The sequence below is a fragment of the Chlorocebus sabaeus genome, chromosome 10 (assembly GCF_047675955.1).
Source record: "Chlorocebus sabaeus isolate Y175 chromosome 10, mChlSab1.0.hap1, whole genome shotgun sequence".
NCBI lineage: Eukaryota > Metazoa > Chordata > Mammalia > Primates > Cercopithecidae > Chlorocebus > Chlorocebus sabaeus.
In genome coordinates this window covers 86493379-86514288 of record NC_132913.1, presented here as the reverse complement: position 1 = coordinate 86514288, position 20910 = coordinate 86493379, and the positions used below count along the sequence as shown (strand labels likewise).

The following is a 20910-nucleotide window of genomic DNA, read 5'->3' as shown; positions in this document are numbered from 1 at the left end:
TTAATGCTTTTTATTGATTATGAATGAACAAACATAATTTTGAGCCATGGTCTGTTAGAACAATAGTTTTGTTATGTCACTATTTTGTATCCAAAATCTTTGCTATAATAAACTCCACAACTTGTTAGAATAATTTCACAGGGGAAGAATAGGTTTATAAACTTTGCCTTTGAGATCTCTTGAGTATAATCATAATAACTAAAAAATTTTTCCGTGTTGACCCTAAAACTCCTTCAAGTTTTAGTAATTTGAAATTTATTGAAATACCAAATTTATGAGAGTGAAAGGGATAGGAAGGAGGGAGAGAGAGGAAAAAGACCAACTCATCCTTTATATGCAGAATTTATCATTAAAGGAAACTCAAAAAATATCAATCTTAGTGTTTTTTACTGGTATTGAAAGTTGAAATCCACTTTGCTCTTGCTTCTCTGCATATTCATTTGAAGATTTTTATCTTCAAAACAAATTCATTATGAATATTTCAGGTTGCAAGTAGAAAGTAGGATAGCTTTAGGCAGAACTGACTTTTAATTTCAGAGAGTCAATACCTAGATTGTATCACGTTTTCTGGAAGATAAGTGTCTCACTCATTGCTTCTAAAAGCCTGACAAGAAATCTGGATTAAGAATCATGTGCCAGTCAGTTATTTTTACATACACATCCTACCTTTTCCCCTTCTTTGGGCATGCATGCATGCACACACACAGACACAGACACACACACAAGACGCTGATCTGTAGCTTTTCTACCAAGTATTAGAATTTCTCTAATCAAAGTAACATGACACTGAAATTGTGAAACTGTCAGATGACGTAGTGCTTGTAAGTTCCTTGTAGTAAAATTGACTATGTGATGTTCTGAGTGGTGATTGCTTCCTTGGAGTGCTATGTGATGCACTTCCTACAAGTGGCATTTGCTTCACTATATTATAATGCTTTGCTTTATTTTAAAACATTACCTACCTTTCCTTGAAGATTTTTGGACAACTAGAGATAGCATATTCCTCTTACATTCATTGCCTTTTCATATTTAAGCCACATATTAGAAATCTGATAGTGTTTCCTTTGCATTAATTTTCACCTGAGTGGAAACGTCTTTGGCATCTGTTCTACTTTACTACAGTTAAAGAAGTGACTTTTCGTGATTTGAGTTGGCCCATCTGTTCTAAGACATGGGATTAACATCTCAGCTCTTCCCGGGGGGATAATCCTGAACTCTGTTCTTATACTGCTCTGAGAAGCAATATATTAGTTGGGAATATAAAGTGATGTCTCTGTGTGATAATCCAACAAGTGTGCAGAATGGAAATAGATCTGCACCTACCCACAATACTACAATATCCCACCTTAGATCTCCAGCCTTTTTCTGGAGTCCATACTACTCTTCTCTAGACTTGGCAGCATTTTCCCTTTCTTTGTGAATTCTCTGTCATCAGAGCACATGAAAACACTAATTTCCTATTTAAATCTTTCTATTTGGGTGAGTCACACATTCAGAAAGCATCTGGGCCCATCATAGCATTCCATGCACACTGTTGTTATGGTGTGCTCAGCCCCTCGCCAGAGGTGACTTCATTTTCATTGCTTTAATGGTAAGATTAGAGTTTCCCCCATGAAGACATCTCATAAAAGATTTGGGTGCCCTTTGTACATATGTAAGGATAACTGTTGTGTGTATGGATTGGGAAATTATCAGAGGGTTAACACAATTTAGCCATTTGTTTTGTGTCTTTTTTTTTTTTTTTTTTTTTGCCATAAGAAATTTCTATATTGAAAACAGTGGCCGGTCATACAGAAATTCAGCCAATTTTTAAAAAAATTGATGTAAATCTACCATGCTGTTTAAATGTCGAAACTAAATTTACCAAACTTGGCAGATTTGTAAAGCTAAGCAGGACTGCCAAGTGTTCCCAGTTTCAAGCAGAGAGAGTTCTAACAGTTCCTGAAATACTTGTAGGAGGCACCTGGTGGTAATTGCAGTTTCACAATTCTTCCCGAGTGCCTACCTTGCTAGCTGGCATGTCTGTACACCGATGATTATTACAGTGATGATAAAGTGTCAGAATAGAACAGTCCTAAAATAATGCATATCCCCTGGAAGGCAAGCACATTGCCTTCATACCGGAGAACCCTAAGGAATTAGTGTGAGGTTCTTGACATCACAGCGAGCTGGTTAAACCAAACAAAGGGGGAGAGGGGCAGAAGACAGAAACTACACACATATACCTGCAAATGTGACTCGGTCTATTTTTTTCCCCCATTTAATCAGGGATTATTGTCTGAGATTCTGCGTAAGGAAGAAGACCCTCGGACAGCCTCTCAGTCTCTTCTAGTAAACCTGAGGGCCATGCAGAATTTCCTCAATCTGCCAGAAGTGGAGCGAGATCGCATCTACCAGGACGAGAGGGAGCGGAGCATGAATCCCAATGTTAGCATGGTCTCCTCGGCCTCCAGCAGTCCCAGCTCCTCCCGAACCCCTCAGGTGAGAAACTTGCTCTCTGGATTTTTCACTCTTTGTCTTGGAAATATCTTGCCTTCACTAGTTACTGTGTTTTCCCTCGAATACTGAGAGACATAATTCAAGGATTTCTTTCCTTTTTTTCTTTTCTTATTTTTTTATTTTTTTGAGATGGAGTCTTGCTCTGTTGCACAGGCTAGAGTACAGTAATGTGATCTTGGCTTACTGCAGCCTCTGCTTCCTGGGTTCAAGCAATTCTCCTGCCCCAGCCTTCCAAGTAGCTGACATTACAGGCACCCACCACCATGCCCGGCTAATTTTTGTATTTTTAGTAGAGATGGGGTTTCACCATGTTGGCCAGGCTAGTCTCGAACTCCTCACCTCAGGTGATCCACCTGCCTCGGTCTCCCAAAGTGCTGGGATTATAGGCGTGAGCCACCGCGCCTGGCCAATTCAAGGACTTCTTAATCCGCTAAACGTGTTGGTCAAAGGATATGAACCTCTGACCATATATGATCCCATACTCTATTTCTGTCCCTTTAGGAAGTTCCATTCTTCCATAGTGGTATGTGAGGGGTGGGAAGGTAGGAGTGGGCACAGGGGCTGGCTCTAGGATGTTTATATGTAGCTGCTCAGTTGCTGAAGGAGTTAGGACATTTGTGTTGAAGCTGAGTTTGCATAGCAAGCACACTGCTTTCCCTTAAATTGTGTGTTTATTTGGTTGGGCTGGATGGGGTGTAGGGTGGCTGAGGGCAGGGGCAGAGGGTAGTTTAAGCTCTGTTTTGTGTAATCTGAGAAAGACAAAATGGAGGAACACTTATAGTGGAAGCATGCATATGCAGTGTCTAGATCAGAATGACTGAGATGTCGCTCAATGATCCTTTAGAAAATGATGGTGGAAAGGTAGGCCTTAATTATTTTCCATCCTAGGATCATCTCCCCACAGAATTTGGTGACTTCCATTCTTCCTCTCCACACACTTGAAAAGTATTCTTTTCTTAGGCCCTCGTGCAAGTGTATACATCTAGTAATGTGTGCTTCAAAGCTCCTAATTCAAGGGTCAAGATCTCAAGGCAGTCGGGTCATTTCTAGTTCACATCCAAGCCTACTCATTTCTGGCCTATCCCCTACTTCCCCTAAACTTTTACTACTCGATAGATTTATGATAAGGCCAGTCCATTCACTGTTGCTATGATAGTTGCAGGTTCTGTCTGAGTGATAATTCTCAAAACCAATATTTAATGGGTATACATTTTTGTTTGTTTGTTTTTGAGAAGGAGTCTCACTTTGTTGCCCAGGCTGAAGTGCAGTGGTGTGATCATGGCTTAGTGCAACCTCTGCTTCTCAGGTTTAAGTGATTCTCCTGCCTCGACCTCCCGAGTAGCTGGGATTACAGGCACATGCCACCACACCAGGCTAATTTTTTTGTATTTTTAGTAGAGGCGGCGTTTCACCCTGTTGGCCATGCTGGTCTCAAACTCCTGACCTCAAGTAATCCACCCACCTTGGCCTTGCAAAGTGCTGGGATTACAGGCGTGAGCCACCATGCCTGACCTAATGGATATACATTTATACAAATCTGAAAAATGGGCGGTTCAAAACCAAAGGTTGTTTTGCTTAGATATTATAGCTTTGGTTTTGTGTTTTCTGATAAATTCTAAGGAACTGATTAAGCATAGAAGCACAATTGTATTCTAGTAGAAATATTTGAGCTTTTTCAAGTATATCCATTTTTTCACACATTTTAACTCTTTTTATATTTTTATACTCTGCGGTAAACTTTTAATTGAAGATTACTTTCTATCATGCACTGCCAAATTGTGTTACTTACACTTCAATCTTTAGTGAATTATGAGTTTTAGTTACTGTTTAAACCAAAAATAAGTCTCTTGACTGCTTACTTTGGATGAGTATAACCAAGCATTTTTATTTATTTGAAAAAAAATCTGAGGGCATACATACTGAGCTAGTAAGTTGGGCAAGTTGTTAATGTGCACTAATATTTACTTCTGCTAAATTCATCAATATGTTTGCCACTTTCGAAGTCCATTAAACCATTATAGAAGAGCCCAGCCATACTTCATGGCCATTTAACAAGGCAGTTCTTAGAAAGTTACTTCTCCTTGTTAGAAATTAACAGAGGTCTGTGTGTTTGTTTTCAGCTCTTTTGTACTATTTTCCCAACAAGATTATGTATCGTGGGCACCTTTTCAAAGACCTAATAGCTTTCAGTGCCAGACCAACTTACAAGGCCACACAGTTAGGGTCAGCATTTTGCTTATTTTGACCGGAATGCCATCTAGAAAATTCATTAAGATGTCCTTTAGGGATAGTTGTAGCAGGGAAATCTCTTATTTAATTTCACAGTTTTGATATTTTTAAAAATAAATATTTAAACATGTTTTTGAGAATACAGTCATGGCATTGCATTTGTACATTCTCTAGAATTGTCTTCTTTTTCTCTTGGGTAAAAATTGAGAAAGGAGAGTTTATTAAAGTCTTTTAAAACATTTCATGATTACCGACTTAAAATTCTTTACAGGCATATCTCAACAGTAAAGATCATAATACGGTACAGATTTTATTGTGGGAACAAGTGTTAGAGGAGTACTCACTGACTCAGCTTTTTAGTTGGAGTCAGCAATTTAGTGTACACAGGCAGCTTGACATTGATGCAGGGAGATTATTTTCCAGACCCCATCTATACTTTATTAGTAGCTGAAAAACAAATTGGAGAAATTTCAGTTTTGAAATTATACATGCAGTCTCTTTTTATTTATTCAATTCAGCATTCCGTGCTGTGCTTAATAATTACAAAGCAATACTGAGATAAGAATGATCATTTTTTAAAATGCTTACTGTGTATTAGGTATTGTGAACATTTTGCATGAATTCAATTGTCACCATTTTATGGTATTATGCCCATTTTACAGATGAGGGAACTGAGGTTTAGATGGATTCGGTAACTTGTGTAAGGTCACATGGCTGAGGGGTTTCATCTTAGCCCTCATGGTTCTAGAGAAGACTTGACCAGTCAGGTGAGATGAGATAGTGAGTGAGGCAAATTAAGAAAACTGAATTGAGAAAGGGCAGACATGCTATGCTAAAACGTTCTCTTAACAGGGAAAGCACTGTGGGTTAACTAGAAATTTTGAGCAGAACAAAGAGTTTTTTTAAAAAAATTACAGAGAATTGGATTTTTAATGGGAAAGTCCCAACCTAGCAAGGAAATTCTTGTAACAGCACCTGGCATAAATTGGAGATTTTGGAGGCGGTGTGTAGTGCAGTGTCCTGACCCCATGCTTTTGAGCCTGAAAGAGTTGCGTTCAGATCATGGTTCCTTCACTGGCTGCTGGGTGTCCTAGGTTAAAATCCTCTTTTATTTCAGTTTCTTCATTTGTAAGATGAAAATAATAATGTCTAACTCATTGGAATCTTAAAAGAATTAAATGTGAAAACAGAAGTTAAAATGCTTTCTGGAGTACCTGGCCCATAAAAAGCACACCATAAATTATAGTAATTATTGCTTTGTAGTAATTAGAAAATAGTATGAGAGAAGGAGGTAGAAGAAAAATGGCAGAAGTCACTGAGCACTGTTAGGAAGCAAAGCCTTTATGGAAACGTAGGGCCTTAAGTTCTGCCTCTAAACACCATTTGTCACAGAGTCCACACTACCTGTTACATCTTTCTCTGGACAAGGAGAAAAAACCCAGGTTAGGTCAGTTCAGCTGGTAGTGCACAAGGATCAAGGATGTCTTTTCCTGAAGTCTTGCTGCCGGAGGTTCCAACAAAATGTCTCAGCCCTCTCTTATTAGACACCAGCAATGCATTCTAGGGCCCACACCAAGTAAATGTTACGACCATCTTTTGGATTAAGTAGATTCAGACATTTTAGGGTTATCCTAACCCCAAGAAGTACAGACACCTTCTATATTGTCCTTCATTTGTCTCTGAAGCTGATGGGAAATCATTCAATTAAAACGAGCACTGCAGAATACATAAAACCACAATATGAGTTTAAGAAAATGAAAACGGCACATCAAAGGCATTCTGAAGCCTAGTTTTATGAAATGAAATTTTGTTTCATTTCCACTGATTTCCTAGGTGAAATTAGGTGACTGTCTGGGTAGCATAATGATGATAATGATGGGAAACCATACATACTCGAATGACATACGTAAAGCTTTAATAAAGAATGAGAGAGACTCGGGAGTGCATTAAATTGAGTAATAATTTATTATTTAGAGACCTCTACCCATTTACTCATTTTTTTTTTTCTGGAAGAATTGGCTCTTCTTCCAAGGTGTGCCATTTTTAGAAAGAAAAGGTTAACTGTGTGTGTGTTCTGCATGTTTGTTTTGTTGTTAGATGGTTGCTTATAGTTTGGTGTCTAGGAGAGCCATCCTACCTGTGAACCTTCGTCTGAGATACTGTGAGAAAACAGGGTTGACAGGATTCTGCATGTCCTATAGGAATGCACTGCAATTATTTCCAATCACAATTAACCTGATTAGAATAATGGACAGGAAGTGTCCCTCTGTAGCTAATGCAGTTTGGCATCAGCTGACTGAAATCCTTTGATAATTTCTGCACAGATGGCTGGGCTGAATGCAGCACTTTTTAAATTATTATTTTCATGGTCTCTTGGTAGGCCAAAACCTCGACACCGACAACAGACCTCCCTATTAAGGTGGACGGCGCCAACGTCAACATCACAGCTGCCATTTATGACGAGATCCAACAGGAGATGAAAAGGGCCAAGGTGTCTCAAGCCCTGTTTGCCAAAGTGGCTGCAAATAAAAGTCAGGTGAGTGGTTTTTAAAAGAGCAAAATCGAGGGCTGGAATTAGACCCTTCTCCTTCCCCCACTAATAAAAATACATCTGTTCCTATAATAATAATAACAATAATAACCCCCAAGAAACCTGTCATGTTCTGCCTTTTACTCTAGTTTGCTTTTATTCCCATTGGAGTTCAAAATAGAGATGAAGCCAAAACCTGATCTTTTTTTTTTTTAAGATTAAAAAAATTAGCCTCGAATGATTTCTCTCCTTATTCTAAACACTGCAATGTACTCTTTTGTTTCTCTCCCTTTATATATATATATATATATATATATATATATTTATATATATATATATTTATATATATATTTTTATATATATATTTATATATATATTTATATATATATTTATATATATATTTATATATATATATTTATATATATATTTATATATATATATATATGTATGAACAAAACTTAGAATGTATGTAACAGTACCTTTCTGAGACCAAGTTTTAGCCAAGTCTCATCACCTCTCCTGTTCCCACAAGGGGAATGGCTGACTCTGTTATAATAACCACTTTTCCCCAGGCCCAGAGACACCTTTTGATGTCAGGTGTTTCTTTTATGTACAGAATACAGTTGTTTTTTTCAGGAGAAAACACACGTGGGGAGTGCAGAGTAAGTGCTAAAATCTTTTAACAGAGAAACATAGAAGCTTATCCAGTAACATTTTTCAGAGTGCTGGGATTGTGGAGAATGTAATGCTCTGGGGAAACGAGCAGACAGATGCTTAGGTTTTTTATTTCTGAAAGCAGCAACAGTTGATGGGATCTACTATCTGCTTCAATTCTTCATTTAAAGGGACAACTTCTGCCCAGACTTAGAATCCTAGGTTAGTTTGAGTTGCATGCTTACTTATTTATACCTAGGGCGAACACCTAATGCAGAGTGGAGGAAACAAAAGTTAGTTAAAGCGTAATTTTGAGAGTCCTTGGATTCTGAGCTTGATTTCCACTGTGTCCTTGTATGGCAAATGTTTTCATCCCTGCATATGTAAATAATAAAATGGTTGATGATCTCCCTAACAAATCTTCCGTTGTGTGCTATAAAGAAAGGAAGTGACTGAGTATTGTATTTCTATTAAGCAAGAAGGTTTTCAATAAAAATTAAGTTTTTAAAACTGAAAAAAATCAAACTATAGTTAAATGTTATGTTTAGATTAATTATGGAGTACAGGGTTAGCCTTCTTTACCTGCAGTTTTAACCTGATGTAGGTTATTTTCAGATGTTGATAAAAGAAGGAGAGTAGAATATCAGGGAACTTGGAAAGGGATTAAAATGTTTGTTTCCCTTTCAATTTCAGTGTAGTAATTTTTCCAGATTACTCTGACTTTCTCTCATCAATGAAATCAGTGAAATACAGCTTGCTAAGACATGATGTCCAACCATACTATGAAATACATGAAAAGAAAATACCATAGAGCCATCTTAAACTGTTAAATGCATAAAATCCCATGTACCACATGGCAAAATATAATGAGAGTTGGAGCTGTTAAACGAATAAAGCTGTTAAATGCATAATGCCACTTGGCAAAACTACTGTGCATTTAATGGTTTTCCACTGTGTAATAAAGGACATATGTGGTAAATGTGCAGTGAGTATAAAAGCTGCACAATTGATTTTGCAAACCTGCCCCTTAGTTGTGACTTGATGTAAATATCAAAGTTTCACACAGTCCTTCTTTTATAAGCAGCTTTCAAGAAAAACTGAAGACCGCAGTCTGAGAACTTGATTCCGAATGCCTGTAATCTTCCTGTTGATTTAGCACTATGGTTTTTGGAAATAGTGATGCCTCCAGCCTCCCAAAAGAATTCAGGTAGCTGATTGAAAGCTGCTTTTGCCAATTGGCAGAAGCTTAGCTCTCCAAATTTTTGATGTCTCCTGAAGAAACCAGTAGCCCTGATTTCGTAGAATTTAGAGGAGAACGTAGTTCTGGGAATTAATATGCTGAAGATAAGATTGAGCTTAAGTGAGGATAAGAGGCTTTGAGGTTGTTCTTTTTTCACTGGGACAATGATCTCATTTTCATCTATGAGTAGGGAACCTTATTGTAAATAGCTGACTAGATAGGTAATTCAGACATTATGTTTATTATGGTTTTTTTAAAAAAATGATACTGCCAAACAAAATGAATTTAATTGGTAGTTTCAAAGGCAATTTAACAAAAGATATTCACTCCCATTTTATTAGTATCAGTATTCACTTGATAAAAAGTATATTTAGTAAAATCAATTACATGATTTGGTACATGGCACATATATTTGGTGGCTGTCCATAAGGTGTATCTATGTGTATGTGTATATATAGACATGTATACATGCGTACACATATACATATATACATGTTTGTATATATACGTATGTATGTACATGTATGTATATATACATGTTTGCATACATATAGGTATGTGTATACATGCGTGCGTGCACATGTATGTATATGTATACATATATAAGCTGTATATATGACTAATATATATCCATAAGGTGTATCTATGTGTGTATATATAGACATATATATGCATAGACATATATGCATATACATGTATATATGCATGTATATATATAGACATACACATATATATACGTCTATACATATACATACACGCACATAGATACACCTTATGGACATATATATCTTAGTCATATATATTACACCTTATAGATTTATATATCTCTCTTAGTCATGCTTAATCATAGGACTTAACCTCTCCAAGCTGCAATGGGGAGTGGCCACACCCACTCCATTGTATTGTGAGAACTGAGAGGAACAAAGGTTTTTCTCTTGCATTTTCTTCCCTCCTTTTATTTTTCTCTGGAGGGATCTTAAGTTCTTGCAGTAACTGAAGAGCCACATGCAAGGGCTTTCCCTTCTCCTGAAGATGAAATTAGGGAAACAATTAATTAGGTACTCTTGTGAACTGGAGTTGCCTTGAATCCCTGAAGGCCCAGTTCAAATATGCATAGCAACCTTCTCCTTCCATTTGAAATTTCTATGACCCCTCCATTAATACTCCTTGGTGTTATTTGCTGTAATCAGCTGTTAAGAATAATGTCTAACACTGCCATGTGTGTTAGGGAAGCCTTGAATGGGGAATAGGAAGAGGGAGGGAAGTTTTAGAGAGAGCAGGAATGGTGGGCCAACAGGGTCCTTGAGGACTGTAAGTGTTTAGGAACCAGGCACAATGCAAGGAAAGGGGTTCAGAAAAGGAGTTGAAAGGTTGGCAAACTGGTTCATTGTGAAAGTCCGTTACTGGGAAGTGTGTATATGTTTCCCTAGTGCATGGGTTACATGAGGATGCATTTGTAGGGTCCCAGACCACCTCCTGCAGCTCAGCCCCAGTCCCTTGGTGATGGCCAGGCCAGTCCATCATCCACTTCCATTAGGTATCTTCTATCAGGCCCTTGCCCCTTTCTTCATGGGAAAGGAGTCCAAGAAGAGTAAGACCAGAGGGAAAGACATATTTATGCACATTTCACATTTGTACATTTCCTTCATTTTCTAGTTAGGACCGTTTAGTGGTTTAAAATAATTTTCTGTGTGTGAATTTTGAGGATTACCTTACTTTTCTGTCTGCAGAATACTCAGATCATGGAATAGAATGACAGTGGTAATTCTCTGTGAATTAGGAGTTAGTGGTTCTTAGTAGAAGCCATAATGTAAAGGCATGTGGAGCGTTTTCTGTATAACTCCAGTCTGACCCTCACATACAAAGGGCCACCAGGGAGCGAACGCCCCACATTAAGTCTACATGGCCACAGGAATGCCTCGTTCCTCAAAAGCTTCTTCTAATCTTCATGGCTGTCTTCTGCAGATTCTGTGGGGCTGCTTTCCCCCTTTCTTCCCAATTTTACCCAATCAGCTGTGATCTGGGATGTAGAAATCTAGAGGAGAGAAAACATAGTAACCTGTGGGCACATCTGCAGTTCTCTGGGGACGGTTGTGTACTTTGACAGCATCCTCAGCCACATTTCTCTCCCTTGACATCAATTACCCCATTTCCCAGACACTGATTGTTTTTTTTCTTCTCATATCCTGCTCTCTTCTCCCTTTTATAGGCTGCGGTAGGTTAACTCATAGAATGCTAAGGATCATCTGATGTTGTTTTTTGTTTTTTTTCTTTGAGAGGAGAGTGAATCTTTATTATTTATTATTATTATTTGCATACCCAAAGACCCAACACTACGTATGTGATTGTTTTTTCCTACTAGGTTTGGGTAAAAATCGAGTAGGGAGAGAAATAGAAAGGGGCTTATTTTTAATCTCTATTTCCCCTTCCCTCCATTAAAAAGATAAACCAATGAACAAAAACTTCAGAAGGGCTGTGGACTTGCCTTTTGTATCAGGAAGGTGGAGAGAAACTAACACACCCTGTTCTGTTCCATACAGACAAGGGGAAAAAGACAGCCTGGTTGTAAACCCCAGATGCTGGTAATGAAAGGGGCAGCCCCCAGAGCCTGCTGGGATAAAAGAAAAAGGGTGATTTTGGAACCAACACGGACCCAGGGGGTCTCTGGTGAGGTGATATTAGTAAGATGTCCTCATCTTTACAAAGGTTTAAAGACCTCTGCCAATCCTCTATGCTACCTATGCTTTTGCAGGCCCACTGGCTGCCGGAGCTGCCACTAAAGTCAGGAATGAGGGAGTTCTTCTTACTACACACTTCAGAATGGGAGGCATAATTGTGATCCTATTGTAGCTAGAAGAGATGGATTTCTGGCTTTTAATACACAATTCTAAAATCATTTTCCCCATAGAAACTATGACCTACATGGTGATTGGGTTTCAGTATGTTCTGTGCTTCATGTACATTAGGATTAAGTGGATTTTGTGTACTGACCTTTATGCCTTATCACTATGTTTCTACAAAAAAAAAAAAAAAAGTTTCAAGTTCTCAACTACTTAACAAATTGTATTCCCTAAGTGAGAGTGTACTTATGTTTTAGATGTAGTTTACAAGCTCAGATTTTATGAACATTTTTTTTTTCTTAAAATCTCTCCTTATAGGTGGTCTAATTTGCTTGACAGGCTAAATAATTTAAAACATGTAGGTCTCCATGGAAGATTCTTTATATAAAAGAAAAAGGAAAGAAAGACTAATTAATTTTTGTTTTTGCATCTCTTCTTAAAATGTCTCAGGCATATATTTATACATTGTTTAAAGAAATAATTTATATTTTGTGATTACATAAGTAATTTAACAACCTCATTTTAAAAAATTCAGAAAGTGACGAAGAGTATAAAAATAAAAACATGGATCAGCCATGATTTCATGACCCAGATATAGTTACTATTAACATTTTAGAATCTTTTCTTTTAGTGTCTATATGTTTGCATGGGAGTGTATGTGCATGTTTATATCCTAATTGATATCATAACTGTGTAACAAATAATTATAAGACAAGTTAAAACTATAATTTTTAAGACAACTTTTTTATGTAGGAGAGTAAATTTACAAAATATAAAATACTATCTTGTCTCATTACTTAGTTTCCTAGCCTTTAAAAAATGTTGCACAAAGATCAAAGGTTTGCCATTTTGCACAAAAAGTAATGTTGATCTTACATTGTGAAGTTTCCATGTTGAGGACGCCTTTACTGGGGCTGGGATAACCCAGGGCACTGGAAGTAGACATGTTGCTGCCCTGGCCTCTCTGTTACAAAGAGTAACAGAAACTGTAGGCCATAGAATACCCTGTGTAAAGTGAGTTGGTGGTCTGTCTCCTGATGATTTTGATTTTGCCATTTATATTCTGCACGTAAGGTAGGCTAAAATGACGTGTGCAGCCTTGACTGAGTAGCTGCCAGGTAGGTTTCTTCAGAACGCAGTCATTGTGAGACCTATCATGGACCAGTTTCCACTCTTGTCAACTGGATCGAGTATACTAAAATTTAGGGGTGGTGTTCCAAATTCAAATTCAAAAAAGTTTAATATATGTACACTAAAATTACCATTTGAAAAATGTTATATGCCTAGTGAAGGAATTTCTCAGATTCCCAAATGCCAAACTAAGTGGATGTGAACATAGTGATGCATGAGCATCAAGTTGAGCCCTTCAGTCTCCCCTCTTTTTTCTCTTGGTAGAATCTCGAGAAATCAGATTCTAGTGAAGCAGTCTCCTCAGACATTCCTGTAAGATCTCTGTTTTAATATCAACCTCATGATCAAGAATTGGGTTCTTTTTACCACCCTCACAATTAATTATGTTAATGTTTCATGCCTTTAAATTAGTCTTTATAGGAGTCCTTAGGCAAATCAATAATGATGATGATAATGAAGATTAATCAGACTACATATGCAGTTCTTAAAATGTCAAATACTTTTAACTCATCAGTAAAGCTTTAAACTCATTTTAAGTTCATTTTATCCTTTGCAGAAACCTTTGAGTTCATTATTTTGCCTGTTCATGACTTGGTAACTTTGAAAACTTGCGTGTGTCTTTGAAGCAAATTAGGTTGCCATATTAAAACCTCCTCTCTGATTTCTTCCCAGCCCGTTGGGGAAGAGGACATTGAGTTAAACTGTGGTTCTTACAGTCAGAGAATGTTGGTATTTATGAATGGTTGCTACCACTTTGCTGTTGAGACTATTTAATCTTCTTTTCACAGGGCCAAGACTAGGGTAAGGCAAGCTAGCTGCCTAGGGTGCAAGATGTAAGAAGGCAGGCACACACTTGTCAAACCATACTGTTTACATTTCATGCACTAGTCGCTTGCTCACCTCTTTCTAGTCCTACCCTGATCTTTCAAAAGAGTCTTAACTCCTGGTTGTCTGCCCTGTCTGGTTTCCCCAACCACTACCCCACCTGCCCCCCCAACCCCCGCCACCCACCCATTATGATAAGTTCTTTAGGAAGTTTGCAGTATACATTGATATGTCACAGGTGTGCTGACATTTGGACCTGAAGGGAGGCACTGGAAGCATTTTTATTGTTTTCTGTTCAATATTTTAGCCTAGTACATTTTGCTGTTAGTATCTTTCTACTGTTGAAGTGAAGAAGTCCAAAATTCTAGATTCATTCTTCTTTTTTGACAAACACAAATGGCTTTTTCAGGTGCATTTACCCATGTATGCTTGCATGTATGTTTGTACATATTTATACATGTAAAGGCATACCAAATCTCCATACTATTAAATAGCTATGTATATTCCATGTATGCTAAGGAGGGCAACAACATTTTGTGTAATCCCATCTTGACTTGAGCACAGTCTATCAGAGGTTTAAAGGGCTCTTCTGAAGTAAAATTTTCCTTACTCTCAATTACAGACTCAATCTTTACAGACACATCCATAGAAATGTCAGTGACATGCATAAGATAACCCAGAGATAGCTACAAATTGGTCCCCATAAAAATACAGTTTAGAATTTAGTATACAATTTTGAAAAGTAAAGAAGCAGATCATTTTTACTTATCATATTTAAAGTATAAAATAATTAACCTTGAACTTTAACCAAACAGCCAGCACAGTTTTTTCAGGTTTAGATAACCTCCTTGTCAGGGATTCATTGAAGCCTTTGACAAGCCTTCCTTGTAGTTAGGCTTTTATCCATTTCAGTTTTCTTGATTAGGTTATCTTGAGTCATTAGGGGGTTTATTTATTTTAATAGACACTTATTGGATTCATGAAAAGAGAATTTGGTGACGAAGAAACAAGAGCTGAATATTATGTGGCTTATTTCACACTTCAGAAGAGTCTCAACCATCTGAAGAGAAATCCTTTCACAGTTACAAAAGTTTGTTTGGGGACTTTATGTGCTTCCATGTAGAAAGCGAACTGTCTGTGGTTAATAATATGAATTTCCTTTTGAGACACTCAGAAAACATTTCCCTTTAGTTACATATGCTGACATTTTCTGTATTGAAGATGTGGGTGAGTAAATGGCCTTTTGCATTTCTGCTGCAAGAATCTATGAGTCATTCTTCTGAAGAACTGTTCATTTGCTGAGTTATTCATTCATTAGAGTTCCTAAAGGGCCAAGGGAGTGGGGGCTACTTACTAATTAGTAGGTGAATTAACTCATTAGCTTTGTATTAGGCATACAAAGGGGAATAATCACTGTGACAAGGCCCTGCCTTCAAGGAGCATATACAGCTTTATTCAACAAGGGCAAAGTTACTAACTCTCTTGTGGGAGATTAGAGAAGGCTATGGACTTGTGTTTAGTGCTGGGCAAGTTCTAGTTTGTATTTGTTCTGAAATATTGTAAAAACTGGAAAATTGGTCATAAACATAGACCAATGTTTTTAAAGAAAAAAATCATGGAGGCTGTGAGAAGTTGGGGTCCAAACCAAGTGTCCTGGAGAAGAGAAAGGAAGCCACTTTGTATGCAGAGGCATTTCAGTACCATGGACAGGAACCCCAGTCTTTTCAGCTGTGGTGTGTCCCTCCCCTCCTTATCACTTACACATAAGATTTACAGCTAAGATTCAAACTCATATCTGATAGGCTCCAAGCTTGAACACTGGGCCATATTATTGTGTTGTGAAAGGCCTCCCTGGTCATTTGAACATTCTCAGCCTTTGGTATGTGGTTTGGAGGATATGTCTCTCATTGATTGTCAACTTGAAATATTTTAATCTTTTAATATTTTCTAAGTGAAATAGATATTTCCATACCTCATTCATTTTCAATTGAAGAGAGCTTTAAAAACTCTAGTATTAACAACAGCAACAACAAATACACACATATATACACACACACAGAGAAAAGAAAGTGGTTAAAATGATAACAGATTGTTTAAATGATTGATGTAGTGTGATTCTTTATGATCTATGTCATGTCTTTTTAGAATGAACACTCCTCGAGGGTAGAACTTATGAAGCATGCACTTTATGAGTACTCGGCCATTGTGGGTCCCAGTTAATACCAAGCCACACAAGTTCACTGTGAAAAAAGATATCTAGGCTAGGATAAGTCATGCTCTTGACTTTATCGTAGCCTTTCCCCCAAGAACATCTTAAAAAGGAAGAAGTTGGGGGAAAGAGAGGAAAATAAAGATAAGTTAATTCTTCATCATATCAGTTAAAAAGCCTTCAATGACTCCTAGGGCCCATAAGATTAAGATAAAAATTGGTTTTTTTGCTTGGCATTCTTTATAATCTAAGCCCTACCTTCATTTCTAGACTTTCAGTCCTCCCCCCACCTGGTGGAAATCTATCTTTATCTTCCAAGATTCACCTTGTATGCCATATTCTCAATGATGACACTTTTCCTGAACTGCTTCATGGTCAGAATTAATTACTCACTTTCTTGTTGGCAATCTCAATTAACCTTTCAAGTAAAAAGTAGCAATGACAATTAGGTAATATATGTAATGTACTAGCCCATTGCATGGCATGCAGGAGATGTGTGCTCAACAGAAAATTGTTAACAGAATCAATGTCCTGAGAGACTACTATTACTGTTTGCAATTTATATAATGGACCATTTTCCCTATCATATTCATGCATTAGAGATGAGGAAACAAACCTTAGAACATTGACAAGGTTGCTTCTGAGAATTAGTACTTCTCTCCAACAATAACTCTCTGAATTTGAGTCCGTAAAACATTCCTCTAGGCTAATTTCTATATACTCTAATAATTTTGGTTCAATCTAATGACTGTTTATTGAGAAGCTACTATGTACAAGAAACCATACTCTGCTCTTAAAATGCTAAAATGAGTAAGAAACCAACCCTTGCCCTCCACTCCCATCAAGAAGCTAACTGTTCTGATAGGAATGCAGACATACCCATCCCTAAAAATAATAATGATTGAGTTGTGAAAAGGTATAAACAATGCTTCAGGGTTATACAAGAGTGGGCAACAAATGAGACCACATCAGCTGAGCCTTGAAGTATAGCTTCTCACGGGGAAAAGAAGTTTGAGTGTGAGACATTCCATTTAAGAGAGCAACATGGCAGAAGCATGAAGGTGAGAATGTACCTGTGAGCAATTCACAGTGGCTGGAGCACAAGGTCAATAGGGGAATTGGTGGGAGACGAGGTCATGAGAGAAAAATGGGGGCAAATTGTGGTTATTATTGTTGCCTCTTAGTAGTGTTCTTGAATTGTGAACTAGAGGTTCTCCCCTTTATGCAACTCATTAATGAAACTATCAACTTAATAAAAGATAAACTATGAATTTATTATTCATCTTCCAGAAAGAATTAATAACACATTTCTTCAAATAGTAAGCATGTGTAATACATTTACAATGTGATTTGCTTTGTAAATGTAGATTGATATGCAACTTTTCAGGAACACATGGATTGTAAACAAACTATGTCTTGACTGGTAGGAGTGTCACCTCACCTGCATAGTTGGGAGGGCAGTCAGAGTTGTTTTTTCTACTGAGGGAAATATATTTGTTTAAGAGGCTGATGAGATGGCTAAAATGAGATATGAATAAATATTATTTGCTTATGCACCCTAATGCTCGGGAACTTTTTAACCATTGATTGCAAGGAAGCAGTCTTTGAACTTATTAATGCATTCCTTCTCTGGATTCAGATTTTGGAGGTAAAATAAAGTTTTAATTGCGAACCTCCTGGTATTATTACACTTGGGCTCCATGTATATTTTTCTGTATAAGTGCCAGGAATTTCCTGTATCTAAAAAAGCTTTTTATTTTGAACTAATTTTAGACTCACAAAAATGTTGCCAAACTAGTATGGAAGGGATTATTGCACTGTATTGTATGTCCCTCACCTATCTTCCCCTAATGTTGACACCTTATGTCAACATAGTGCAATTACTGATGATAGTACAATTATCAAAACCAGGAAATTGACATTGTTTCTATACTGTTAACTAAACAAAAGCCTTATTCTAATTTCAGCAGTTTCTCTACTAATGTCTATTTTCTGTGTCAGGAACCTATCCAGCAACCACATTACATTTAGTTATTATTTCTCCTTAATCTTCTGCAATCTGTGACCGTTCTTAAGTATTTCCTTTTCTTTTATGACCTTGCCATTTTTGGTTATTTTGTTGAACAGTTCTCAGTTTGGGATTGTTTGATATTTTTTCATGTTTTGACTGAGATGATGCATTTTGGGCAAGACTACCTCAGATACGATGTTGTAACCTTTGCAGTATATCATTTCAGAGCATTCATAGTGTCAGTATATCATCACTAGTTATTTGACCTTGACCACTTTGTCACGGTTATTTTTTCTTTGTACCTTTAACTCTGATGGTTTATCACTGTCAGCTATTTCTGACAGATAACAAGATCATGGAATGTAAAACCAAAAAGGAACTTAGAGACCATCTTTTGTTAACCCATCCTTTTACAGTTAAGCACCCAGGAGCTTGAAAAGGGTAACTATTTGCCCAAAGGTCACCCAGTTATTTAATGACAGACCAGGAACTTAGCAGTTAGGTCTTAGAGATCCGTGTTTGATACTCTCTACACTTCCAATCTATGCTCAAACATTTGTAATTCACTCAGTCCTAGTTTTACCAGACTGTGAAAGTTAAATGAACTATATGAATATCCAGCCAACCTTTGGTCAAAACTTAAAACCAGGCTAAGAGAGAAATCCCAGGGAAGTATATACTCCACAGTTCATGGTGCCCACTCACAGAGCTGGCCATGGCTGGAAACCAGATGAACTTCTGTGTCAGCATTTCTGAAGTGAAAATTATTCTCATGGAATGCTCCACATAACACAGAGAAAACAACAAAAACCTACTTGAGATTTTTAACAGAAAAAGGAGATTTGTTTATTAATAATTCATGAGTTCCCATTGAACATGCACGACAGAAACAGTGCTATTCAATAGAGAATACTGTCATCTGTCACTGTTTTATTTGACATTTACACTTTTTTTTTTTTTGCCTGATACTGCAGAACTTTCTTGGATGGCATGCAAAAATTATATAAATGAAAAAAATCCCAATGTGGGGACCCTTTATCTCTTCCATGATGGGTTCACTCACAATTACATACGTGTGTGTTCATGCAACTGCGTGGCACTTTCTCACACATTCATTAGCCAGCAAACAAGCTAATAAGAGACCCTATTGAGAAAACAGAGATAAGCATCCCAAATGGGCTGGTGAAAAGATGATATGAATAAAATGATGGTGCATGAGATGGGAAGTGAGGTGGAAGAATAGATTTCCTGAAGATAGGCATACAAATACGTGGAATGAGCAAGCGAGCCAGAGTAAGGGGAAGGCAAATCATGGCTGCCATGAAGAAAACTAACACAAAAATACGTTGCCAGTTCAGATACAAAATAAATACCTATCAATGGCATCACAGGGGCGCCGGTATTACGGAATAATGACCTTTAGGAGAAGAGCAAGGTAGAGTTAGGATCACCTTCCGATTTTGTGCTACTATAAGACTCTTTACAATCTTTCTGCTCTGTAGGTTAGTTATTATTATAAAAATCACAGAACCAGCTGATACATTCATAAGCTAATTATTGAGGCAGCTGGGTACACATGGTGCAATATGTCCAAGGCTGTGAAGTATCACAGATTTCTTGGGGCCTGCTGTGGTGGGGGTGTGCTATTGAAGGCTCCATCCCTTAATCTGATCAGCCAAGCAAACACTTTGTGGGGAAACTAGATTAATAACCCTCTAAATACCATGAATGTGCTTCATCTTCAAAACCGGGTTCCCTTAAACATGCTATTAGCTCAGCTCCATGAGGGATTTGAGGAAGTTCTCTGGTGCCTTAAGAACAGGGTCTTGCTGGCTACCTCCCTGTGCCAGAAATTAATTTGGTTTGCTTATGTCTGCACACATGATCACACTTGTGTCTAATCTGCTCCCTAATAGCTTCAAGGTCAAGACCTTGCATGTCAGTGGGCAAATTGAGCACTACACTTCTTAAAGACTGATGGCAGACAGCACACAGTCCATAACGAGGCCTGTAGTGTTGTTCTAAGTGATTGTAATGAGTGCAGATTATAACAGCGCATATAAATCAAATGCAGCAATGAATGTTGTGTGAGACATTCCCAGTGTCATAAGTGGAGATACCACTCAGCTGTCACCTGTCTCCTTTCAAGCTGCAGCTTCCCACAATGCAGTTCAGTCCTCAAGCGGAACAGCAGGTGCTGTCTTCCTTAAGGTCTGGGTATCTCAGATCTTCATCTTTTAACAGATGCAGGTTTTTGTTTGTATTTTCCATTGAATGATTGGTCTCCATGTTCTTGCCTCCCCTGGGAGATGTTAAACATACCTGTTTGAAACATTTGAAAGAATTCAGTTGGATACTTACTCAGATCTGTGAAAAGACAGAGAAGTAGGAGCTTATTTTTCCACTTGTTTTCCATTTCAAGAATTTTTACTTTAAGCAAAGAAACCCTTGAGGAAACACTTGGAGATTTTTTAAAATATAGTTTATTTTTAAAAATATAATTTATTTTCTGGTAGGGATAAAAAAATTTGTCTTTATTTTTTATATACATTGCACCTTGAAAATCAACCATTATCTGACTTTCAATTGAGTTGAAAAAGAAATCTGTGAAAATACTTGGAAAAATATTTCCAAGCAAATGATAAGATATCTTGTTTTCATTCTTCCTAACCTTCTAACTCTCCCAAGCTTCCAGTTTATTGCAAGAAAAGATCAGGTCTGCGCAAATGTGGCCTCTCACTT

General features: G+C 37.4%; 1 protein-coding gene across 2 annotated transcripts in view; it reads left to right on the top strand.

Moving 5' to 3' along the window:
- SATB2 (SATB homeobox 2) overlaps nucleotides 1-20910 on the top strand; it is a 186954-nt gene that overhangs the window by 126404 nt on the left and 39640 nt on the right. For both annotated transcript variants that reach the window (XM_007965764.3, XM_073019896.1), the window contains 2 exons: nucleotides 2269-2481; nucleotides 7109-7264. In XM_007965764.3, coding sequence (XP_007963955.2) covers nucleotides 2269-2481; nucleotides 7109-7264 — 369 coding nt within the window. The remainder of the gene's footprint in view (nucleotides 1-2268; nucleotides 2482-7108; nucleotides 7265-20910) is intronic.